At 39.4% G+C, this 19327-nt stretch overlaps 1 protein-coding gene across 10 annotated transcripts in view; it reads left to right on the top strand.

Annotated features, from left to right (window-relative positions):
• TMEM94 (transmembrane protein 94) overlaps positions 1–19327 on the top strand; it is a 106023-nt gene that overhangs the window by 70292 nt on the left and 16404 nt on the right. For 8 of the 10 annotated variants that reach the window (XM_087709954.1, XM_087709957.1, XM_087709952.1 and 5 more), the window contains 11 exons: positions 1128–1184; positions 3164–3268; positions 4047–4211; positions 6451–6663; positions 8831–9146; positions 10691–10864; positions 12268–12370; positions 13465–13682; positions 14823–15004; positions 15734–15872; positions 19178–19293. In XM_087709954.1, coding sequence (XP_087566080.1) covers positions 1128–1184; positions 3164–3268; positions 4047–4211; positions 6451–6663; positions 8831–9146; positions 10691–10864; positions 12268–12370; positions 13465–13682; positions 14823–15004; positions 15734–15872; positions 19178–19293 — 1788 coding nt within the window. The remainder of the gene's footprint in view (positions 1–1127; positions 1185–3163; positions 3269–4046; positions 4212–6450; positions 6664–8830; positions 9147–10690; positions 10865–12267; positions 12371–13464; positions 13683–14822; positions 15005–15733; positions 15873–19177; positions 19294–19327) is intronic. The other 2 variants (XM_087709950.1, XM_087709953.1) reach the window with 2 other exon arrangements.

Here is a 19327-nt window from a genome sequence, read left to right as displayed (position 1 = left end):
ACCATTTGCTGGTTGCAATTCTCAATTGTTTTATTTTCAGACTTCTGTAGAACGTAGTTGGTAAGTTTCCATTTTAGCTTGCACCGTTTTTTTGATTCTGAATTGTTTAACCTCTCTAATGAATAACTAGATATTATATACGTTTTTAGAATTGCAGAACTTATGGGGGTTTAGCAATAACAGGAATAATATTTTTTTCTTGATTGTGTAGGTTCTACTGTCGATCGATGTATATCATTCCTGCTTTTTTCTGCTTCTCCTATTCAATCTTGTTCTGCCTCTTCCATTCCTTCTGCTTCCATCTCTGCTTGCTTGCTGTAGGCATGTGAAGCTTGGTGTCATTATTTTCCTCTTCCTTTCTCCAGCGTCTCCATTGTTTGCTTCAGTGCTCGTATTCTCCGTGTTTCCCTTCTCCATTCCAGAGTCCAGAAATGTTGGCTCTTTGGGCAATATGCTTCCATCCCAAATGTAGACTTGTATCATCTGTAAGCTTAATTGGGTCTTTGCCACTTCTGCTTTGGCTTAGAGTTAGTACTGTCTCTTGTAGCACTTTACCACCAAAATCATCTAGCACAATTACATGCTTCTGTCCTCTTGGTTTATATAGCTCTTTTCCTTTCCATTCTTTCCCTTTGTCTTGGGGTTGGAATTAGACTCTTTGTTCTCCCAGCCTGCATGTTTCTGCTTCTTCTCCCTGTCTCTTTAATTTTGCCTTTAACTTTCCTGACTGGTTTCCTCTTAAAGTCTTCTTCTGAACCACTTTCTACTTGATGCTGCTCCTTGCGTTCCACCTTGATTACCTTTGGCTCATTTTTAATTTAGGAATGTGTTTGCTTTTAACCAAAAGCTCATTTAAAAATTTAATATTAGTCCAAGATTAAGTTTCTGTGTCCCTCAATATCTTTCCATGGTCAAAATGGAGACTCGGTTCTTTTGGGCTGTGTTTTTTTTTTCAATTTGTAAAGGAATATCTGAGGCAGCTTACTTTTCATGTGGAGCTTAGCCTACAGAGATCCCCTTTCATTCATGTATCCTAGTGGTGACAAGTATTTTCAGAAGGATTTTCTTCATGCATCCCTTCCAAATATCTTGATAGTAACCAATTTTATTTTATTTTTTTGCTGCAGCTGGCTAAGTTCTCAGAAGACACACTCAGTAGCTACACAGAGGTGGTATCTTCCCAGGTACTATTTTATTGAACAGTCTTGCATCCTGTTCTGTGTTCTTCTGTGCAGTCCATCCTTCCTTGTTACAAAATGCTTGGCCTCTTCTTCTTATTTTCTGTATCTTTGGCTTGTGGGCACTTTCATTTTGCTATACTGTGACCGTCTGCACGCTTACTGCACACCTTTTCTATATGCTCTTTCCTATAGTGAATGTCGGTTTTGTCTGATTTTTTTTTGAGAACAAAGGGGCATTTGAATTAAGCCTGTGGAATTTTTCAAAAGTTTATTTTAAGGAAGCACATAATTCACATTGCTTGTCTAGCTGAGTGAAAATAACCGACAGATGGTCCAAGGGACTGGAAAAAAGCATCCTAAGAATTTCAGGCTGCATACTCTATATCTGTGTGTCAGAATCAGATTTAGAAGAGTTAAATATGAGAAACTGGGTATTTCTTTGAGATTAGATGGAACAAATGGGTGGTAGAATTTCAAAGTTTATCCAGGTAGTCTGTATGTTATAATCTGATTAATGGGATTCACACCCCTATCACTCATTACTTCAACGTCTTTAATTGTTCTTTCTTAGATGTTCAGGTTGCATCATAAGGCCATCTAAACTGAGAAAAGAGAATATGCTTTACCATTATCTACAAAAGCCACAGTTTTACCAAAGCAAGAAATAGTTCATCGGTGCAACTTGTTGCTTTCTTCTATCTAAATTAAGAAGCAATGTGGATTGCCAATTGCATTCAGTAATGATTGTATAAGAAATGGTAGTATTAGTGGGCAAATTTTCTGTGGTATCAATTCAGGTGGGTGATGATGAACTGGTGTCTACTTTTTAGTGCTTTGGAGCAAACCTTTGTACTTTGAAACAATACTGCAGAGAGGGAGAGGAAGGGAGGGAGGGAGAGAGAGAACATTTATTTTCCCACGTTGAGTTTTTTTTTAAAGAAATGTAGCTAACTTAACTAAATATTTCTTCCATTTTTTTGTGTCACATGAAGATAGACTAAAGAAACTGCATATTTAGCTTTGAGAAAAAAATGACTGAGGAAGACATATGACAGCACTTTCAAATAGCTGAAGAGGTATCTTAGAGAAGAAGGTCAAAACCTGATACCTATTGTTCCAAAGTTGTGGGCATCAAACAATGGTTTCAGATTACAGGAAGATGGATTCAAATTGAATTTTAGGGGGGAAAAAACTATTTAATAATAAGGGCAGTTTGACAGTGGAAGCAAGGGAGATAATGGACTCCTGTTTACTTGGTGTCTTCATGTGGAGGCTGCATATCCTTCTCTTGTGGATGCTCAAGTTTGGATTCCTGCACAGAGCATAGGTTGAACTTAATGAGCTAAATAGTCTCTTCCAATTCTGCAGTTCAAAATGGTATTCTAGCCATGTGTAGATGAACAATGGAATCCTAGCCATAATTGTAGCCATATGAATCCCACTGCACTAGACTGAAAACCTGTTTGTCCAGAATCTGTTTCCCACATACTTTAACAAAATTTAACATAATAGAGGATATGTATCTATGTTTTTTTAAAATATCCCAGATTGAACAATCCTCTCAGAATTGTTCTACAAAGCTGAATCTAAGGTGAAATTCAGAATTCTGCCGACACTGATTTTTTTTAGATACATGTTTGTCAAAATTCAATTTTTTACAGCTGTATTTGTCACAGTACAAAATAAAACAAGAAATATAATAACAGAAAGAAAGAACAGAAGGAAAGAAAGACAGAAAAAAAACCCTCTGAATCATCCTACTTCCTGTACATATTTGAAGTCTGACATTCCCTATTAGCTTTGTCATGCACTAGAGATCTGATTTATTCACAGGCTGCTATACTTAGTTTCCGTGGAAATGTTAAACTGTCACTTGTTACCAATCCTGTCTTTCTGGAAATAACCATGTTCCTATGTGAAGTGTCTTTGAACTTGCCATTCTTCCTCATTTAGCTGACTAATTGTTGTGGCTTTTTTGGTAGGAAATGTTACGGTGTATCTGGAGCCACTTCCTGCAAGTTCTGAAGGGCAAATCACCCACTCTCACCTTCACCTCTAGTCTGCTTCACAGTCTGGGATCTGTCACAGTAAGTCTGATTGCAAGAAGAGTTGCAAAAAGGAGCATAGAATTCCCTGCCCTTTATCTCATTGGCTAGTTTCCTTTATGGCTGCAAACAGTTCTTCTAAAATCTATCTGAATCTGTTAGCTAGATATTGATGAGATAATGGTTCAGAAATGTGGTCAGATTGATTTTAGGATGAGGACCCAAGATATCAAGTTGCTACTGATTGGCAAGCTCTTTATCTTGGCTGGACTGACAGTAGTCTCCTCTATGTAGAAAAAGAAAATGATAAAGCTGTGGTGTCTAGTTTTAAATCAATAAACTACAGATGAGCAGTAGGCATGCCCTTGTCCTTTTCAGCTTTTAGAACATTAACATTTTAATTTATTAAGAATCTATTCTTGGGCTTTACTTTCTACCTATTTTTCACAGGAGTCTTCACTCCTGTCCAAAATCTGAAATGTGATAGAAGATGGCTAAGAGTTATAAAGGACACCACATGCTGCCAATTGTCATTCTTTTTGGCCTTAGCTGATCTCTCACTGAGCTAGGACTGTGCCTTGTCATCTCCTTACTTTGCTTTATAGTGTTTTATGGCATCTGCACATATGGGGAAAGTATTTCTGCATTCAAGCATATTAAAAAAAAGTCTCGAGAGATGGAAGATTATTTGGAAATGGCCTTTTGTCTTGGGTTTAAACGATGGAACATTGTGTCTGGCTCACTGATTCAGACATAGCCTTGCCCAATAGTTTATTGTATATCTCTGGGGTTTTGTCAGGTGTCTTGGGCTTGTTTTTAGGTGCTCTGCTGTGTGGATAAGCAAGGAATTCTGTCCTGGCCTAACCCCAGTCCAGAGACGGTTTTGTTCTTTAGTGGCAAGGTGGAACCTCCTCACAGCAGCCATGAAGATCTGACGGACGAACTCTCCACACGCTCCTTCTGCCACCCAGAGATGGATGAAGAGGTGAGGGATGGGTTCATAAAGGATACTCTGTCAGGGTGCTCTGAGCTGTGTCTTGGTCTTCCTGACCTTTGTTTCATTTGCAAGGTAGTGCCAGTTAAACACTGCAAATGCATGCTCAAATTCTGCAGTTAAATTATAGCAATACAATACCTTAGGAAACTTATTCTCTCATCCAGCTAGTCTACATGAGCAATCTAGAGTATTTAAGGAAATCTGAAACCAATATTATTATAGTATCTTTGAAGACTAATAGAATAAACACAGCATAAGGTGTTGAGAGGTAGAACTTATTTTATGGAATATACCCTGTTTCCCTGAAAATAAGACCTCCCTGGATAATAAGCCCAATTGGGCTTTTGAGTGCATGTGCTCAAATAAGCCCTCCCCTGAAAATAATCCCTCCCTGAAAATATTGCAACATGGTAGCAGCCATGAGGTGACCATGCTTGCCGCCTCTTACACCTCAAAAATAACATGCTCCCTGAAAATAAGGCCAAGTGCTTATTTTGGGGGTCAAAAGAAAACAAGACCTTGTCTTATTTTTGGGGAAACATGGTATATATTAGGTCTGTGTTTCTGTACAAAGCTCAAATGTATAAAAGATAAATTCCTATTCATGTATTTAGTAATGATGTCATATTCCTACCTTTGCCAAATTCAACATAAGAAGTAGGCGAGAATTCAAGTTTTAAAGATTAATTAAATTTATCAGACATTTATTTTGGTTTTTGAGTATGATTATAGTCCACCAAAACCCAAAAGCATATTCTTTGCAGGTGGAATAAGAATTAAAAATTATTTTCTTAATAATATTTATTTTTTCTGAAGACTGATCATGAATTTGAACAGGAATTTTATTTTGAAGAATTATGAAATGAGCATTCTTTTGACATGAGATTTTAAAGTAATATTCCATGTACCCTCATGTATAACCCCTCCTGGGAATAATCCAACTTTTGAACATTTTAGTCAAAATACCGTGAAAAGATAACCTGTGGATAATTCAATCCTGCATTTTTCATGGTATTTTGGTTAAAAATGTGATGGTCTGCTTATCTGTGGATGGGGTTATATATGCATATATATAGGAAATAGAAGTACTTTAAAAAAACTATGACCATATATATCTGCAGGTTACCCCATCCTCAGATAAGTGAAACCTGAATTTTTTTCAATCCTAATCCTTAAAGTTTAATAAGGATCATAAGAAGAGTAAAAGTGAATACACACTGCAAAAAAAAACCAAATAGCAAAATACAAAAGAAAAAAGTGTAAAAAAAGAAAAAAGGAGAAGAAAAAATAACTTTCCCCTTCATCCCAAAAAGTGAAAACAATTTTGACAGCTTATCTCTAAATGCAACATAAACTCTCTTCTCATAGCTCATCTCTTATCCAAATGCTTCATTAATCATTCTTTGTTAACAAAAGTCAAATAAGAACAATCAGATATAACTAAGTTCTTTATCTGGCCTTGATCAGATAAGCCAAAGATAATTTTTGACACCTAAAATACAAGTAGTCCTTGACTTGACTTACAACAGTTCATTTAGTGGGTGTTCGAAGTTACAACAGCAGTGAAAAAAGTGTCCGTTTTTCAAATTTACAACCATTGCAGCATCCTCCCAGTCACGTGATAAAAATTGGGATGCTTGGCAATGGATTCATATTTATAACAGTTGCTATGTCTCAGAATCATGTGATCCTTTTTGCGACCTGACAAGCAAAATCAATGGGGAAGTCAAATTCACTTAATAACTGTGTTACTAACTTAACAATTGTAATTGGGTGGTATTCACTTACTTTCCCTACCGGTTCGCAAATGTGAGCGCACGCCCCACACGCACATGCGCTTGGTCTTCTGCGCATGCGCTTTTATTGCATGCACGGGTTGCACGTATGCACGCGGCTTGAAAACGTGCCCAAATAGAAGGGCATGGAGCTGGGGCAGATGGACAGGCCCACTTGTGATTTCCACTACCGGTTCAGGCGAACTAGTCCGAGCTGGCTGAATACCACCTCTGATGGTAATGATTCACTTAGCGACTGTGGCAAGAAAGATCATAAAATGGAACAAAATTCACTTAATAAATGTCTCACTTAGCAACATAAATTTGGGGCTCAATTTTGGTCGTATTTCAAGGACTACCTATACTCAGCTTATCCATAAATATCTACGATAGTCCTTGTTTCTTCTTGCAGGGGTTTTCTGCTTACCTCTTTTACTTATGCTTTATTACAGCCTCATGAAAGGGATGCTTTGCTCTCAGGGCCCTTGTTGGATGTGATTCGCATCAGCAATGAGCAAGACAGGGCTGAGTGGTCCACCAGCAATACTCTTAAGTCTTCTGATACTCAGATTCACAAGAAACCAGCATGCCGCAGCAAGCACCCTTCGGGATCTAATGTGAGCTTCAGCAAAGACATCGAAGGAGGAGAGGAGGAGACAATTCAGGTAATGAAGGACGGGTCACTTCTGCCCATTTTCTTCATTTCATGCGGGAGACCATGCCAACGTAGAGCAGTGATTTTCATACCTGGCTGGGGAATTCTGGGAGTTGAAACTTGCACATCTTTTTTTAAATAAAATATTTTATTTTATTTTAATACAAACAATTCTTCTTCCATTAAACAGTGTGTCATCTGAGTACAAATGTCTTATGCAATAACAATTAAAATTTACAGTCATGTCATTATTTATCTACTCTTAACTTAATATACATAACACATCTAATACTGTAACAATCCTCATCTTAACTTATTTAATTATTGTGATATATTTTCTTTACTTCACTAATCTACTTTTATTTCTAACTTTCATATTTATTCTCTAGCCTTCGGTAGAATAGTTCCCATATAATATAGTATTCAATTTGTTCCTTTTCTTTAATTGCAAGTGTTAACCTATTCATTTCTGTACATTCTAATATTTTCCTAATCACCTTCTCATCTGTATGAATCTTTTCACTTTACCGGTTTTGTGCAATACAATTAGCTGCAGTTAATACATGAATAATCAAATTTACGTTTTCTTTGCTATGAGTTCCTGGTAATATTCCCAATAAGAGTATTTCAGGTTTCAAATCAATGTGCGGATGTATCATTTTCTCGAAATTAACACAAGTTAAAGTTTCCAACTTAAAAAACACATTGATCCAAAGGAATATGAGTACTGCCCCCCTTACTCTGTGTTAACATTACTTGTATTAGTGAGGATTTCCATCATAAAGTTACCAGACAATAGATTGTGAGGGCTTTGGGATCTGAGACTGGGGTGTGTTATAGACGATAAAGAAAAGACCTGGAAAATATTTGGGAACTCCCATTTTAGAAGAGGTTTTAAAAATCCGAAAGAATATGGTGAGCATCTTTTAAAAGGTTTCAGGGAACTGTTTACTTGGGTTGTGCATACTTCAAAAATTATTCAGAAATGCCTCAGTCTGCAATCGTTACAACAACTACCCCCTTTTTCAGCATCTCTGGAGGATCCATTCAAGAAACAGGATTTTTTTCCTGCCTGTTTAGAAGTCTGAAGGCACAGAGAAATGCTTTGCTTGCATGGAATTTGAAGTGCTTCTGAATCATGTTTGCATAACCATTTCATTTGTAATGTGGGGTCATTTTGGTTAACTTCAGCCACGTGACTCCCAGTTTAGGTTTCTTATGTAATATATAGACTGCAGTTCCGGGATTCCCTTTAATTTTTCCCTCCTATAGAAAAAACATAAAATTTAAAGCTTAACACATGGAAGCAATACTTTCATGTTCAGCTTCATAGACCTGAGGAGGAGAGTACAGCTACTCTTACATGTCCTATTATTTTCACAGTTGCTACTCAGCCGTGACCAGTAAACAGCTGAGAAATCAAATAGGAACTGGTTTGTTCAGTTTGTTAAACAAAGCTATCTGCCATTTGTTGTTTTTTCTTTAAAATCCAATTAGAGACAGATTTCTTCAGGCTCTTGAGGCTGTTTCTCATATGTCTTTTGACTTTATGTCCTGCCTTTATTCTCCAGAGACTTATGACACCAGCAGTTCTCTGGAGAATTGTCCAAGTCTAAAAACCATGCAAACGGAAAAGAGAGTTCAAGTGACCCTTCAAATTTTAGTTTCAATGTTTTTGCCTGTAATTTTTACTATCATCCAATCCTTTTGATTGTTTTCTCTAAATCTGAATCTTGCTTTCTAATATGAAAAAGTAATAATATTATTCTGGGACCTCAATAACGAAATGGAAGAGCCTTAATGGGCATGTGTAATCGCCTATTAGAAACTTTAGGCTAACAGATGAATATTTATAAGGCAGGGGTGGGTAACTATGGCAACGTTACGACCTGTGGACTTCCATTCCCAGAATTCCTGAGTCAGCTGGTTGGCTCAGGAAATCTGAGAGTTGACGTCCCCAGATTATAAAGTTGCCCCACTTACCCACATGTGATATGAGGGAAGGAGTGGCTGGCATTTTCTCTATCACTGTAGCCATATTGATTTCAGGTGTTTAGGTTTAGGTTTAGGTTTTATTTAATTTGTATGCCACCCTATTCCCGAGAGACTCAGGTGAGATACCTGTTTTTTAAAAATCCTGTTAGAATTGACCAAGCCTATCTTTATTACGGGCCCAGGTGGAAAGTGACATTGACGGACTAGCCTGCGAGGCTGAAGACTTTGTCTGCGATTACCATTTGGAAATGCTTAGCCTGTCTCAAGACCAGCAGAATCCTTCCTGCATCCAGTTTGATGATTCCAACTGGCAAATGCACTTAACCTCTCTGAAGCCCCTGGGCCTGAACGTGCTGCTCAACCTGTGCAACGCAAGTGTGACGGAACCCCTCTGCCGCTTCTCTGACCACTTGTGTAACCTCGCCTTGCAAGAGACACATCATGCTGTCTTGCCAGTACACATACCATGGGGGCTTTGTGAACTTGCTAGACTAATAGGTATGGGGCAGGCAAGGGTGGGCTTCAAAAATTTCAGCAATGACTTCTCTGCTCAGTTGCTGGGTGGCCGTGGGCATGGTGGGCGTGGCCTAGTCGGCCTCCTGCACCACGGCGGGGGGACCCTTTTCGTTTTCCCTAGGCTCCAGAGGCTTTCTTCGAGCTTCTGGGAGGGCGAAAACTGCCTCCCCCGGGCTCCAGAGGCCTTCTGGGAGGCCTGTTTTCCCCCCCTTCCTGAGATTCTGCTTGCCCCTGCACTTACGTCGCATCCAAAACATCTTTGGTGGGGTGGGATGGGGTGGCAGGGATGGAGCCGGGTGTGGTGGGTGGGGCCAACCAGGGGTGGGATTTGGAGGTTCTCTGAACAGGCCATAACGTTGGCTACGGGTTCTGCTGAACCCGTAGCAGCCCCTCCCCCCCGGGAGCAGGGATAAAATATCTCCCTTGTTTTTAAGAAGAAGTCTCAAAGTGCACAGCTCCCTTGTTAGCAGAAATGTCCATAGTCATGGACATTAGTGCAGGAGATGCTGGACAACTGAGACATAACATCTCTTTCTTAATTCTCTTAAGGTAGGAATTTTGAAACTTAGAGAGTTCAGTTTCATAAAAAGTAGATTCCATCAAATCTTGATGGTTTCCGTGAGAGACTAAGGGTGGATTTTAAAAAATCAATTTAAACAAATCTTATCTATTTCTATCAATACAACTTTGCTTCTTGTTCAACAGTTTGGGGATTTTTTTTAACTATAAGAGGCTCTGTAGCCTGAAAAACAAACCTAACATATTTTCATTTGATTTCTTAACGTGTTAACATTCTGATAACACATATAGGGAGAAAGTGCCACTTGGTTTGGCTTGTTAAATTCCAAAAGACAATAGTGTTTATAGGTAGTCTTTGGCTTACAATCACAACTGAACCCAAATTTTATGTTGTTAAGTGAGTTTTGCCCAATTTTATGAGCTTTTTGCCACAGTGGTTAAGCAAATCACTGCAGTTGTTAAATGAATCATGCAGAGGTAAACTGTCTGATTTCTAACTTCTTTGTTTTAATCAAGAGATAGCCAAAATGGCTGTACAAAAGAGGATTAGGGCCTCCTATAAATGTTTTCGTTTCCCCTAATTGGTTTAAGCCTTCAACATTCACCCATATCAGAAATGGGTAATACACCTTGCCCATGTCTGACAATCATATGCTACTCTCATTTGTATAGTTACCATATTTTAAGAAAGACTTTTAGAATGCTGCAAATTCAGTTAATTGTAGGTCTCCGGGACAAGATCAGTCACCCACAGAATCATCCCTTGATCCCAATCTCTGATTTTAAGGGCAATTTTACATGGTCGTGTGTCTGTTTTGGCACCCAATGTTTTGTTTTGGATTGCAAAATAGCAGGACAGAAAATTCAGCAGGAGGTTCTATCTGGAGGATGGTGCTGGCCAGAAGGGAAATGGTGTGTGAATGAGAAGAGCTGCTGCATATTTTGTGTGATCTGGGTAATCTTTCCTTGTAGTGTCCTCCTTTTTTATTGATGGTTTTCATTCCTAGGGTTTACACCTGGTGCCAAAGAGCTTTTCAAGCAGGAGAACTACATGGCCCTTTACCGCCTGCCTTCTGATGAGATGGTGAAAGAAGTGATGCTTGGGAAGCTCTCCTTCATCACCAAGAGGAGGCCGCCTTTGAGTCACATGATCAGCCTTTTTGTGAGAGACACTACAACCAGTAAGATTGTGAGACTGATCGCTGCTGTGTCCAGCCTCTGGGATTTCAATTTGACAAGCAGCCCCTGTAGCTAATTCCAAGATTTAAGACATGCACATGAATATATAGTAAAATGCCAGGGGGAAGAAACGTTGCTATTCCACTGACATCACAGAAGGTTTTCCAAAATGAAGATTAACTAACTTTTCTTGATTGATGCTTTAAAATACAACTTTGGGTCTTGGGTCTAATTCCATCTGAGAACTAGAATATTAGGATTTTCCCAAGTATCACATTTCAATTTAATCTCTGTTAATTCCCATTGTCTTTTATTTTAAAGAATTGAGTATATATTCCACACTTGCCCTGAAGGTATGTAAGCTCTGTAAAATGCTAAATAGGTTTGGAAAGCAGAATTGATTTTTATTACAATTATTTTAATGCTTAAAAGCTAGTTGGACTTAACAACTGTATTAGAAATAGTTGTTAACAACGCATTTTGGTTGCCTTCCAGGATTACCAAGAGATAGTTCTCTAACTTCTTGGCACAGTGCAGCTGTATTAGGACAGCAAACCCAGAATTTCCTGCCAGCAGAGCTGTGTTGACTAAGTATTATAGTCTGGTTGCATCTAAAGGGCCCATGAGGGGAATGGTTGGTTTCTGGAGGAAGATAGGAAACAATAGGATTTCCAATTAAACGAATCTTCCTTATATAGAAGCAGAAGAAATTCATTTTCGACACACCAATGTGTTAAGAAAAGAGGACATCTTTGTCCTGTTTTCCTTTATTAATATTTATTGCTTTTTAATTAATAAAAAGTGCTTTAACAAATCATTTTAACAGTAAACTATAACAGTTCTTTATACTTATCTAATGCAAATATTATTCAGGTGTATGTATATATTTCTAATACAAAGCTTTGCCCTGCTTTGAGACCCAATGTTGGAAAGAGATAGGACAGGTGAGAGATGACAATCGATCCCTGGGGACAGCCATTTTTTGCTATATAGGTGTCCTGTATTTGGCACTGAATAGGTTAGAGGTTCGCCTCAAAGAAATGTTGCTTATAGATGAGGTGTGCTTTTTATTGTAGACCTTGCATAAGTCCCTGAGTGTGGAAAAAATGATGGGTACTTTGTCAGTTGCACTAATATGACTCTAATTGACATAAGAAAACAAAACATAATTGTCCAGGAAAGCTGGGGTTGCCCAGCTGTGGCTCCTGACAGGCGGTGATCTCCTGTGATAATTTGATGACAGGCAGTGGGTTATTTTTAGGGCCTGCTCTGTTCGGTCATCATCATTTTCTCCTTTTGTTCAGTGCAAGAAGATGCTTGTGAGTGATGTGGAAGCTGTAAAATAAATGAGCCTGCCTGCAAGCCACCTTCAGGCTTGCTATAGAGGTCCAATTTTCTCTCCTAGGCACAGAGCAGATGCTTTCCCATGGGACTGCTGATATCATCCTGGAGGCCTGTACAGATTTCTGGGATGGCTCGGATATCTACCCACTTTCTGGTTCTGACAGGTAGACAGACTGCTCTTTATGCCTCTTTATGCCTCTTAAGGGACACTGGCTTTGTAATACAGATTGCTGGAGCAATGGCTTCTCAGGATGAATGTTTTGTGCCAGGGATTTTTCCTTCAGTCTGAAGAGTGCTAATGGCGTCAATCGGATCCTGCTTCCAGAGCTCAATTTCCCTACTGAGGAAAATATATTTATTTAGATGCCATCTCCCTCACAGAAGAACTCTTGGTGGAGTTCAAATAAAATGTTAAGAAATAAAAACTGAATATAAAAAAATAAAATAGAGGCAAGGATAGTTAAAATTCAACATTAGTGTCTTCATGACAGAACAGTATTGCAGGTAATCTTCTCAAAGCCTGGAGTTCAATCCTTATTGGAATCAAGGTTGGTTGACTCAGACTTCCATCCTTCTGTGGTCAATAAAATGAAGACCCAGATTGTTGGGGGCAATATGCAAATAATGTTTCAACACTGGAAACTGCCCAGAGAGTGCTTTAAAGCGCTATGGGGCAGCAAAGGTAAAGGTTCCCCTCGGACATATGTGCCAGTCGTTCCCGACTCTAGGGGGCAGTGCTCATCTCCGTTTCAAAGCTGAAGAGCCAGTGCTGTCTGAAAACGTCTCCGTGGTCATGTGGCCAGCATGACTAAACCCCAAAGGCCCATAGAATGCTATTATCTTCCCACAAAAGGTGGTTCCTATTTCTTCTACTTGCATTTTTATGTGCTTTTGAATGGCTAGGTTGGCAGAAGCTGGGACAAGTAACGGGAGGTCACTCAACCTAACCCTCATGAATTACTGCAGCTTTCCCAGGATGCTCCATTCCAATTTTTACCACTACCATGCTTTTCTATTCTCCTTTCCAGCAGACTGACAGCCTCCCTATATTTTCATTCTTCACTAAGCTGTTTTAATCTCCCTGACCTCTCCAGAACTATTGAAGGGATGAATCTGAAATAATATTTTTCAAGGAAATTCAGTATTTCAGCTATTGCTCATGTTAACACATGGGTTTGTTATGCAACAACTAACAACAACAGCAACAGTAATTTAGTGTGAAATTGTTTCTAATTGCTTTTGTCTTCTATTTTCTCAGGAAGAAAGTGCTGGATTTCTACCAGCGTGCCTGCCTTTCGGGTTATTGTTCTGCCTTCTCCTACAAGCCCATGCATTGTGCCTTGTCTTCCCTCCTGAATGGCAAATGCATAGAACTGGTGCAGGTCCCTGGACAAAATGCCATCTTCACCTCTTGTGATCTTCCAGGGACCATACCTATCAAGCAGAGCAGCCGCCGAAATAGCTGGAGCTCAGATGGTACGTGCTTCACCATCGTAGTTGAGATTTGCTGCAGAAACAGAAGCTGAAATAGATTCACCATAGCTTTTAAAAGATGTTGCAGGGAGGAAAATAGTATTTTGGGGGGGGGGGGGGAATAATGAAATTTAAAAATACAGGGTCAGATTATTGTCACCTTCAATTACAATGTTATTTTACAAAATGCCAGTTAAGGTGCTGTTATAGTGAACACAAAATTGCTTGTGCTGCAAAATATATTGTCTCATTGAGAATTCTCTGTTTAAATAAAGTTTATTTCTTATAGAAGGCACTGTAATTGCACAAAGATCTCATTATCTTTGGATTCATTTTTTTTTCATGGTTAGGGTCCTTTCCTGGTCACCATCTGATCTGGCAAATGTGAAAGAATTCTGCTTACCTAAACTTTTGATGTTTGCTTTTTTAATAATATTTTTATTGAAATTAAAAAAAAAAGAAAGATAAAAGCTAATACAGAGTAAGAAATATATATATGTCTGTGTGTGTGTTGTATTTGTGCTGATAAATAAATAAATAAATATATGAAAAAGCACTGAGAAGGGGAAAAAACCTTGATGTTTGGACAAGCTTGCCCTGTCATTGGAAAAAGGTTTAATTTGATCCCGCATCAGTCTTGCTCCTTTAGCTTGGCAAGATCCTCCAGCATCTTCTTTTAGCTGATTGTAAAGAACTAATTTAGACATCCCAGTTAGCATAAGGCAGGAGAAGCAGAATAGCAGTGGTCTCTTCCAAGTCAATTTCCTTACTTTCTGCTGATGTGGATGTTTGCTAAGAAGATATTGGTCATCCAAACCTTCCCCCTAGCTTTTTAAAATGTTCTGGGATTTGAGTGTTCTCTTAATCACTTTGCACATAACTTTTCTGTTACTGATTTTTTAATAATTGATGAGCATTTTTTTTTCTTCCTTTCTGTGTCCCTCTTTCACTGGATACTTGCATATGTGTTGTGCTGGGGTCTTTTGGCCATGACTGATCATACTTCCTTCTTGATCCTTTAAATGGATGTCCTGCATGTTCTCTGGTGGATGTCTGTCCCTGTCCCTGCATTCCACCTTGGCTGCCCATGTCTCCATGGCGTATCTGCTTTCTGTGCATTTGCTCTTGTTCACATGCCCAAAGAAGGGATCGGGGAAGTGATGGAAAAAGAGGACTGTATCCAGGCTTTGAGTGGCCAGATCTTTATGGGCATGGTCTCCTCCCAGTATCAGGCCCGATCGGATGTCGTCCGCCTCATTGAAGGACTAGTTAATGCTTGCATTCGTTTTGTCTATTTCTCCCTGGAAGATGAGCTGAAGAGTAAGGTAAGCTATTCCTTTGCATCATTTTTAGCATGCATTCTTCCTTTAGCAGCCATGTCAAGGACACAGTGGTCCTCTTCATCCTTGGACAGATCCTGAACTAAAGTTAACTTCTTCTTCTTCTTTTGATATGTTTATTGTCTTTTAGCATTTATGGGTTTTGTGGTAGCTAATCTCTTTTAAATTGTGATACTTTCTCCTCCCTCTTCTCTTTCCTACAAATACCCCAATTAATAATTTAGTAATGGAATGTTCTTCGGTTTGTGATCATAATAAATTTTTCCCAAAGTATGTTGTTATCAGGAAGATGTATATTAAGAAAGAATCTCACTAAATGCGCATTAGACTTATTTTAATATATATTACTATAATAGTAAATTTGACATAGTCAATCTAGATTGGCTTGTGCGTCCCAAATGGGAATATATTCATTCTGCTCCAAAAATAGTTCTCCTGCTATAGTAGAGCCAAACAACATTTGGAAATATGTATACATTTGGAAATATGTATACATTTTTAGAATATGGATAGTTTTTAATATACTATTGATGACTTTTTAATCAGAATAACCAGAAAGGTTTTGATCAAAATACACAGTTGAATATCTTGTAAGATGTGATCTTGAAATTGAATCTAGATTGTAGGCCCAAATCAATGCTTTGATTTAATTTTCTCTCTTGCCTTCCATTTTTGCCTAGCATATAAATTTAATGAATAAATAATTTTTTACAGGTGTTTGCGGAGAAGATGGGTCTTGAGACTGGCTGGAACTGCCATATATCTTTAACGCCCAATGGAGATGTGCCTGGTTCTGAAATCCCTCCCTCCAGTCCCAGCCATGCAGGCTCCTTGCATGAGGACCTTCCTCAAGGTGAGCGAAAATAGCTTGGCAGGGTTTGCAGAGCGTAAGCAGAACATTGGCTATGACAAAGGTGTCTGATTTGTTGAAGCAATTTCTAATGTGCTCTTGCTGACCGAATGTTGCTCTATGGGACAGCCCCACTTTACCTTTCTTAATTCCTCAATACCATAAGTGTCTAAGGACTGAAAAGACAAGTCAAGTGGATTAGAGGGCCCCACTGTTTAATCACAAGCACCATCTATATGGGCCTTGAAGTAGTTTAAAAGTAATAATCTTGAATTGTCTATGAGGTCTTCAATCATCCGGATCGTGATTGCACCAAAGGGGCTTTTCCAAAAGGCAAGAAGAACTGAAGAAGCTTTTTGGGTGAGAAGCACAATGCTTTCAAAGAAAAAAAAACCAACCAAGAAAACCCAATTGTCTTTTGGAAAAGCACCTTTGGGACAATAACCTTGAATTCTACCTGGAAGCCAACTGATAACCAATGCAACTCACAAAGTAATAATGTCATGGTCATACTGAGGTGAGTCATGCTGAGGTTTTGCCTGACAACGAGACCTAAGACTAAGACTAACCCCAATTTCCTTTGACAATAGGAGTTTCACATGTATTTTATATGATCCAAGAAGAAGTCTGAACAAAAAGCTATAACTGTCCCTTTCCTTGGAGAACCTCTAAGAATCTATTCCTGAGATCAGTTCTTGACTAAGGCTCCAAAGAGATCTAACCTGACCCTAATCCTAACCTCTAGCTTTAGTATCATTGGAAATGGGAATTTCCCAGGTGTTTTACAGTGGTTGCCAAAGGTGCATTCATAATTAACCTCTCCTGCTCCATTCTGAATTAGCTGTAGCTTCTAGAAGATCCAAAGACAGCTCTGTGTAGAGCATGTTGCAGTAATGAAGGCAAAAAAGGGAATAGATAGGAGTGACTGTTGATAGGGCTTCCAGATCCTGGAATGGTACATAAAATGGATTTCAGTCATGGCTGCCACATATCTTCAAACAGAAGTCATGAGTGTAGGAGTGCCCTCAAACTGCACACTTGTCTGGGGCAGCACAATTCATTCAGAACCAAGGATGGAAAATCTTTGGATCTAGAAAGCAATCTTTACCTTCACCATCCTCCATAAGTATAGTCAATACCATTATGGGATTGGGCCAAAATCTGAAAGCTGACTGGAAGAGATCCAGGTAATCAGTTTCTTCCAGAGATCTTTGAAGCTGCAGTCCAAACACTTTCTCAACAACCTTTCCCAAGAAGGACAGAAACGGATAAAAAATTCAGCAGAACTGTTGGATCCACTGAAGGCTTCTTGAGGAGTTAGTGGGGCATCTCCTCCTTAAGCACAGAAGAATGGCCCCGTCAAACAAGGTTGCATTCACCATTTGAACCTAGCCACAGTTATCTCTTCGGAAGTCTTGACTAACAGGGAGGTATATGAATCCATGAGTAAGCCACTACATTCTCAGCTTTGATAATCCAGTTCCCTTCCTTGAAACCAAAAGACTCAACCTGTTCCCAAACAGCCACACCAGATCATGCTTCCAGCTATTTACCTTCACCTGTGTAGCTGAGGGCTGTAAAAGCACTTGAAGCTGTATATAAGTCTAAGTGCTATTGCTATCACCTGTATAGCTGAAATTCAGCTTATAGTGATTATGGTATTTTTATATGACAAATTTGTCAAAGGTTCTCACAGTGGTCCTTCTTTTGACCCATCCATCCCTTGGAGGGACCAAGTCATCTTAAACAGGGCTACTAGATGGCAATCCATGGAAGCAATAAGTGCAGAAATACAATTGTGTCTTTCTGCTCTTATTGCCACAGTATACTCTTTATTAAAGACTGTGGCCAACATTTTGTCAGATTTGCTCTTCATTGTATGTTGGATCTCAGTTATCTGGGTTAATACTCCACTATGTGGATACCACAGCAGGAACTCCTCCCCCCCCACTACTGCTTCGAGTAGTCAAATGTAGCTCCCTAGATGATGGAACCTGGAACATACCCATTCTGTTGGATCCAGTGGGACAAGTCTATGAAATCTGGAAAAGGCAATTCCTCAAATGACCTGATCCTATGCAATGTGGAGCTTTAAAAGTCAGCACCAATAGCTTGAAGTGGGTCTATAAATAAACTGGTAACAATGCAGTTGTCAGTGTTCCAAGTAATAGATCTATCTCAAGCAAAAACTCTGAGGCAGGTGGATTCCTTAAAGAATAGCTTTATTGGAAATATCATATTGGCACATATCTGGTGAAAACCATCTCTGAGGGGCCCCTTGGTTTTCACGTAATTAAAATGGAAAGATTTCCCTCAATCCCAAACAGTCAGTCACATGGATCAATCAAGGCAGTGTACGTTGGTCTGGTGACATCACTCCTCCTTTCTCCGGCCAGATGTGAGAACGTCCTTGGTTCCCAAGAGAAAGCATTTTATTTTGACTATGTAACCCCAGCTATCTCTAATCCCCCCTCCCTATCCCTCGCTCCAGTGTGGAAATGGCTTCAGCCAGATCAGCCTGAGGGTTGACAGCAGCTCATGCAGCAGAGGTGTAATGTGCCCTGTAACAGAAATACACATAACTGCTGGCACCTTTTGCACTAGCTGAAGTTTCCGGGTAATTTTCAAAGGTGACTGCATGTAGAGCATATTGCAATAGTCCAATTGGGCAGTGCAACAACACCATCTGGTACCAAAGACGATGCAATCCTAGAACCAAAGAGCCACAAATCCCAAAGCCACAGAGTTCAGTTGAAGTCTGTTGTTCCCCATCCAGACTCCCACCTTCCCAAGGGTAATCTGCCCTCTGTCTTCTACTATATCTTCCTTTGCCCATCATCACTGAGATATTACTGCCCGCTACTTCCCCCCTTGTTGAACCAGCACTCCTCCCAAACGTGCCACCTCTTGCCCAAGTCCATGGATCCCATCCAAAATAGAGATATAAAGCAAACATTCCCTATACGGCTACCTGTCTTTTCACTACAGAATGCTACCAACCATCCATCTGGAATCTTTTCTACTTGATATACTCCTTTAGCAACCATTAGATGTTGTTAAAAGTTGGGTGAATATGAGATCATGCTTTTGACACTGACTTAAGATGAGTTATTTAAGACGCCTTTTATTTTAGGAATGTTGAGTGGGATTTGTCAGCTGATGTAACACAGAAAATCAGAATTTGCACTTCTGGGCTGTCACAGTGCCTTGTGAGGAAATGTTGGGGAGGGAATGCCCGATATGAGAGATTCATGAAGAGCTGCTAGAGCAGTCTTCTGTTTTCACATTGTTGTCTTCTCTGTCCTCAGTGTCCCGAGAAGATGCAGAGGGGATTTTGTTGATGGAAGAGGAAGGTCACTCGGATCTCATTAGCTTCCAGCCAACAGACAGTGACATCCCCAGTTTCCTGGAGGACTGTAACAGGGTACGGTTGACATTTCCTTCCTGGCCAGAATAGA

This window comes from Thamnophis sirtalis, unplaced genomic scaffold (assembly GCF_051295495.1).
Source record: "Thamnophis sirtalis isolate CommonGarterSnake01/CBP01778 unplaced genomic scaffold, rThaSir2_p1.2 scaffold_3, whole genome shotgun sequence".
In the NCBI taxonomy this organism is placed as follows: Eukaryota; Metazoa; Chordata; class Lepidosauria; order Squamata; family Natricidae; genus Thamnophis; species Thamnophis sirtalis.
The sequence above is the reverse complement of the archived record's forward strand: the minus strand, read 5'-3'. Positions and strand labels throughout refer to the sequence as shown.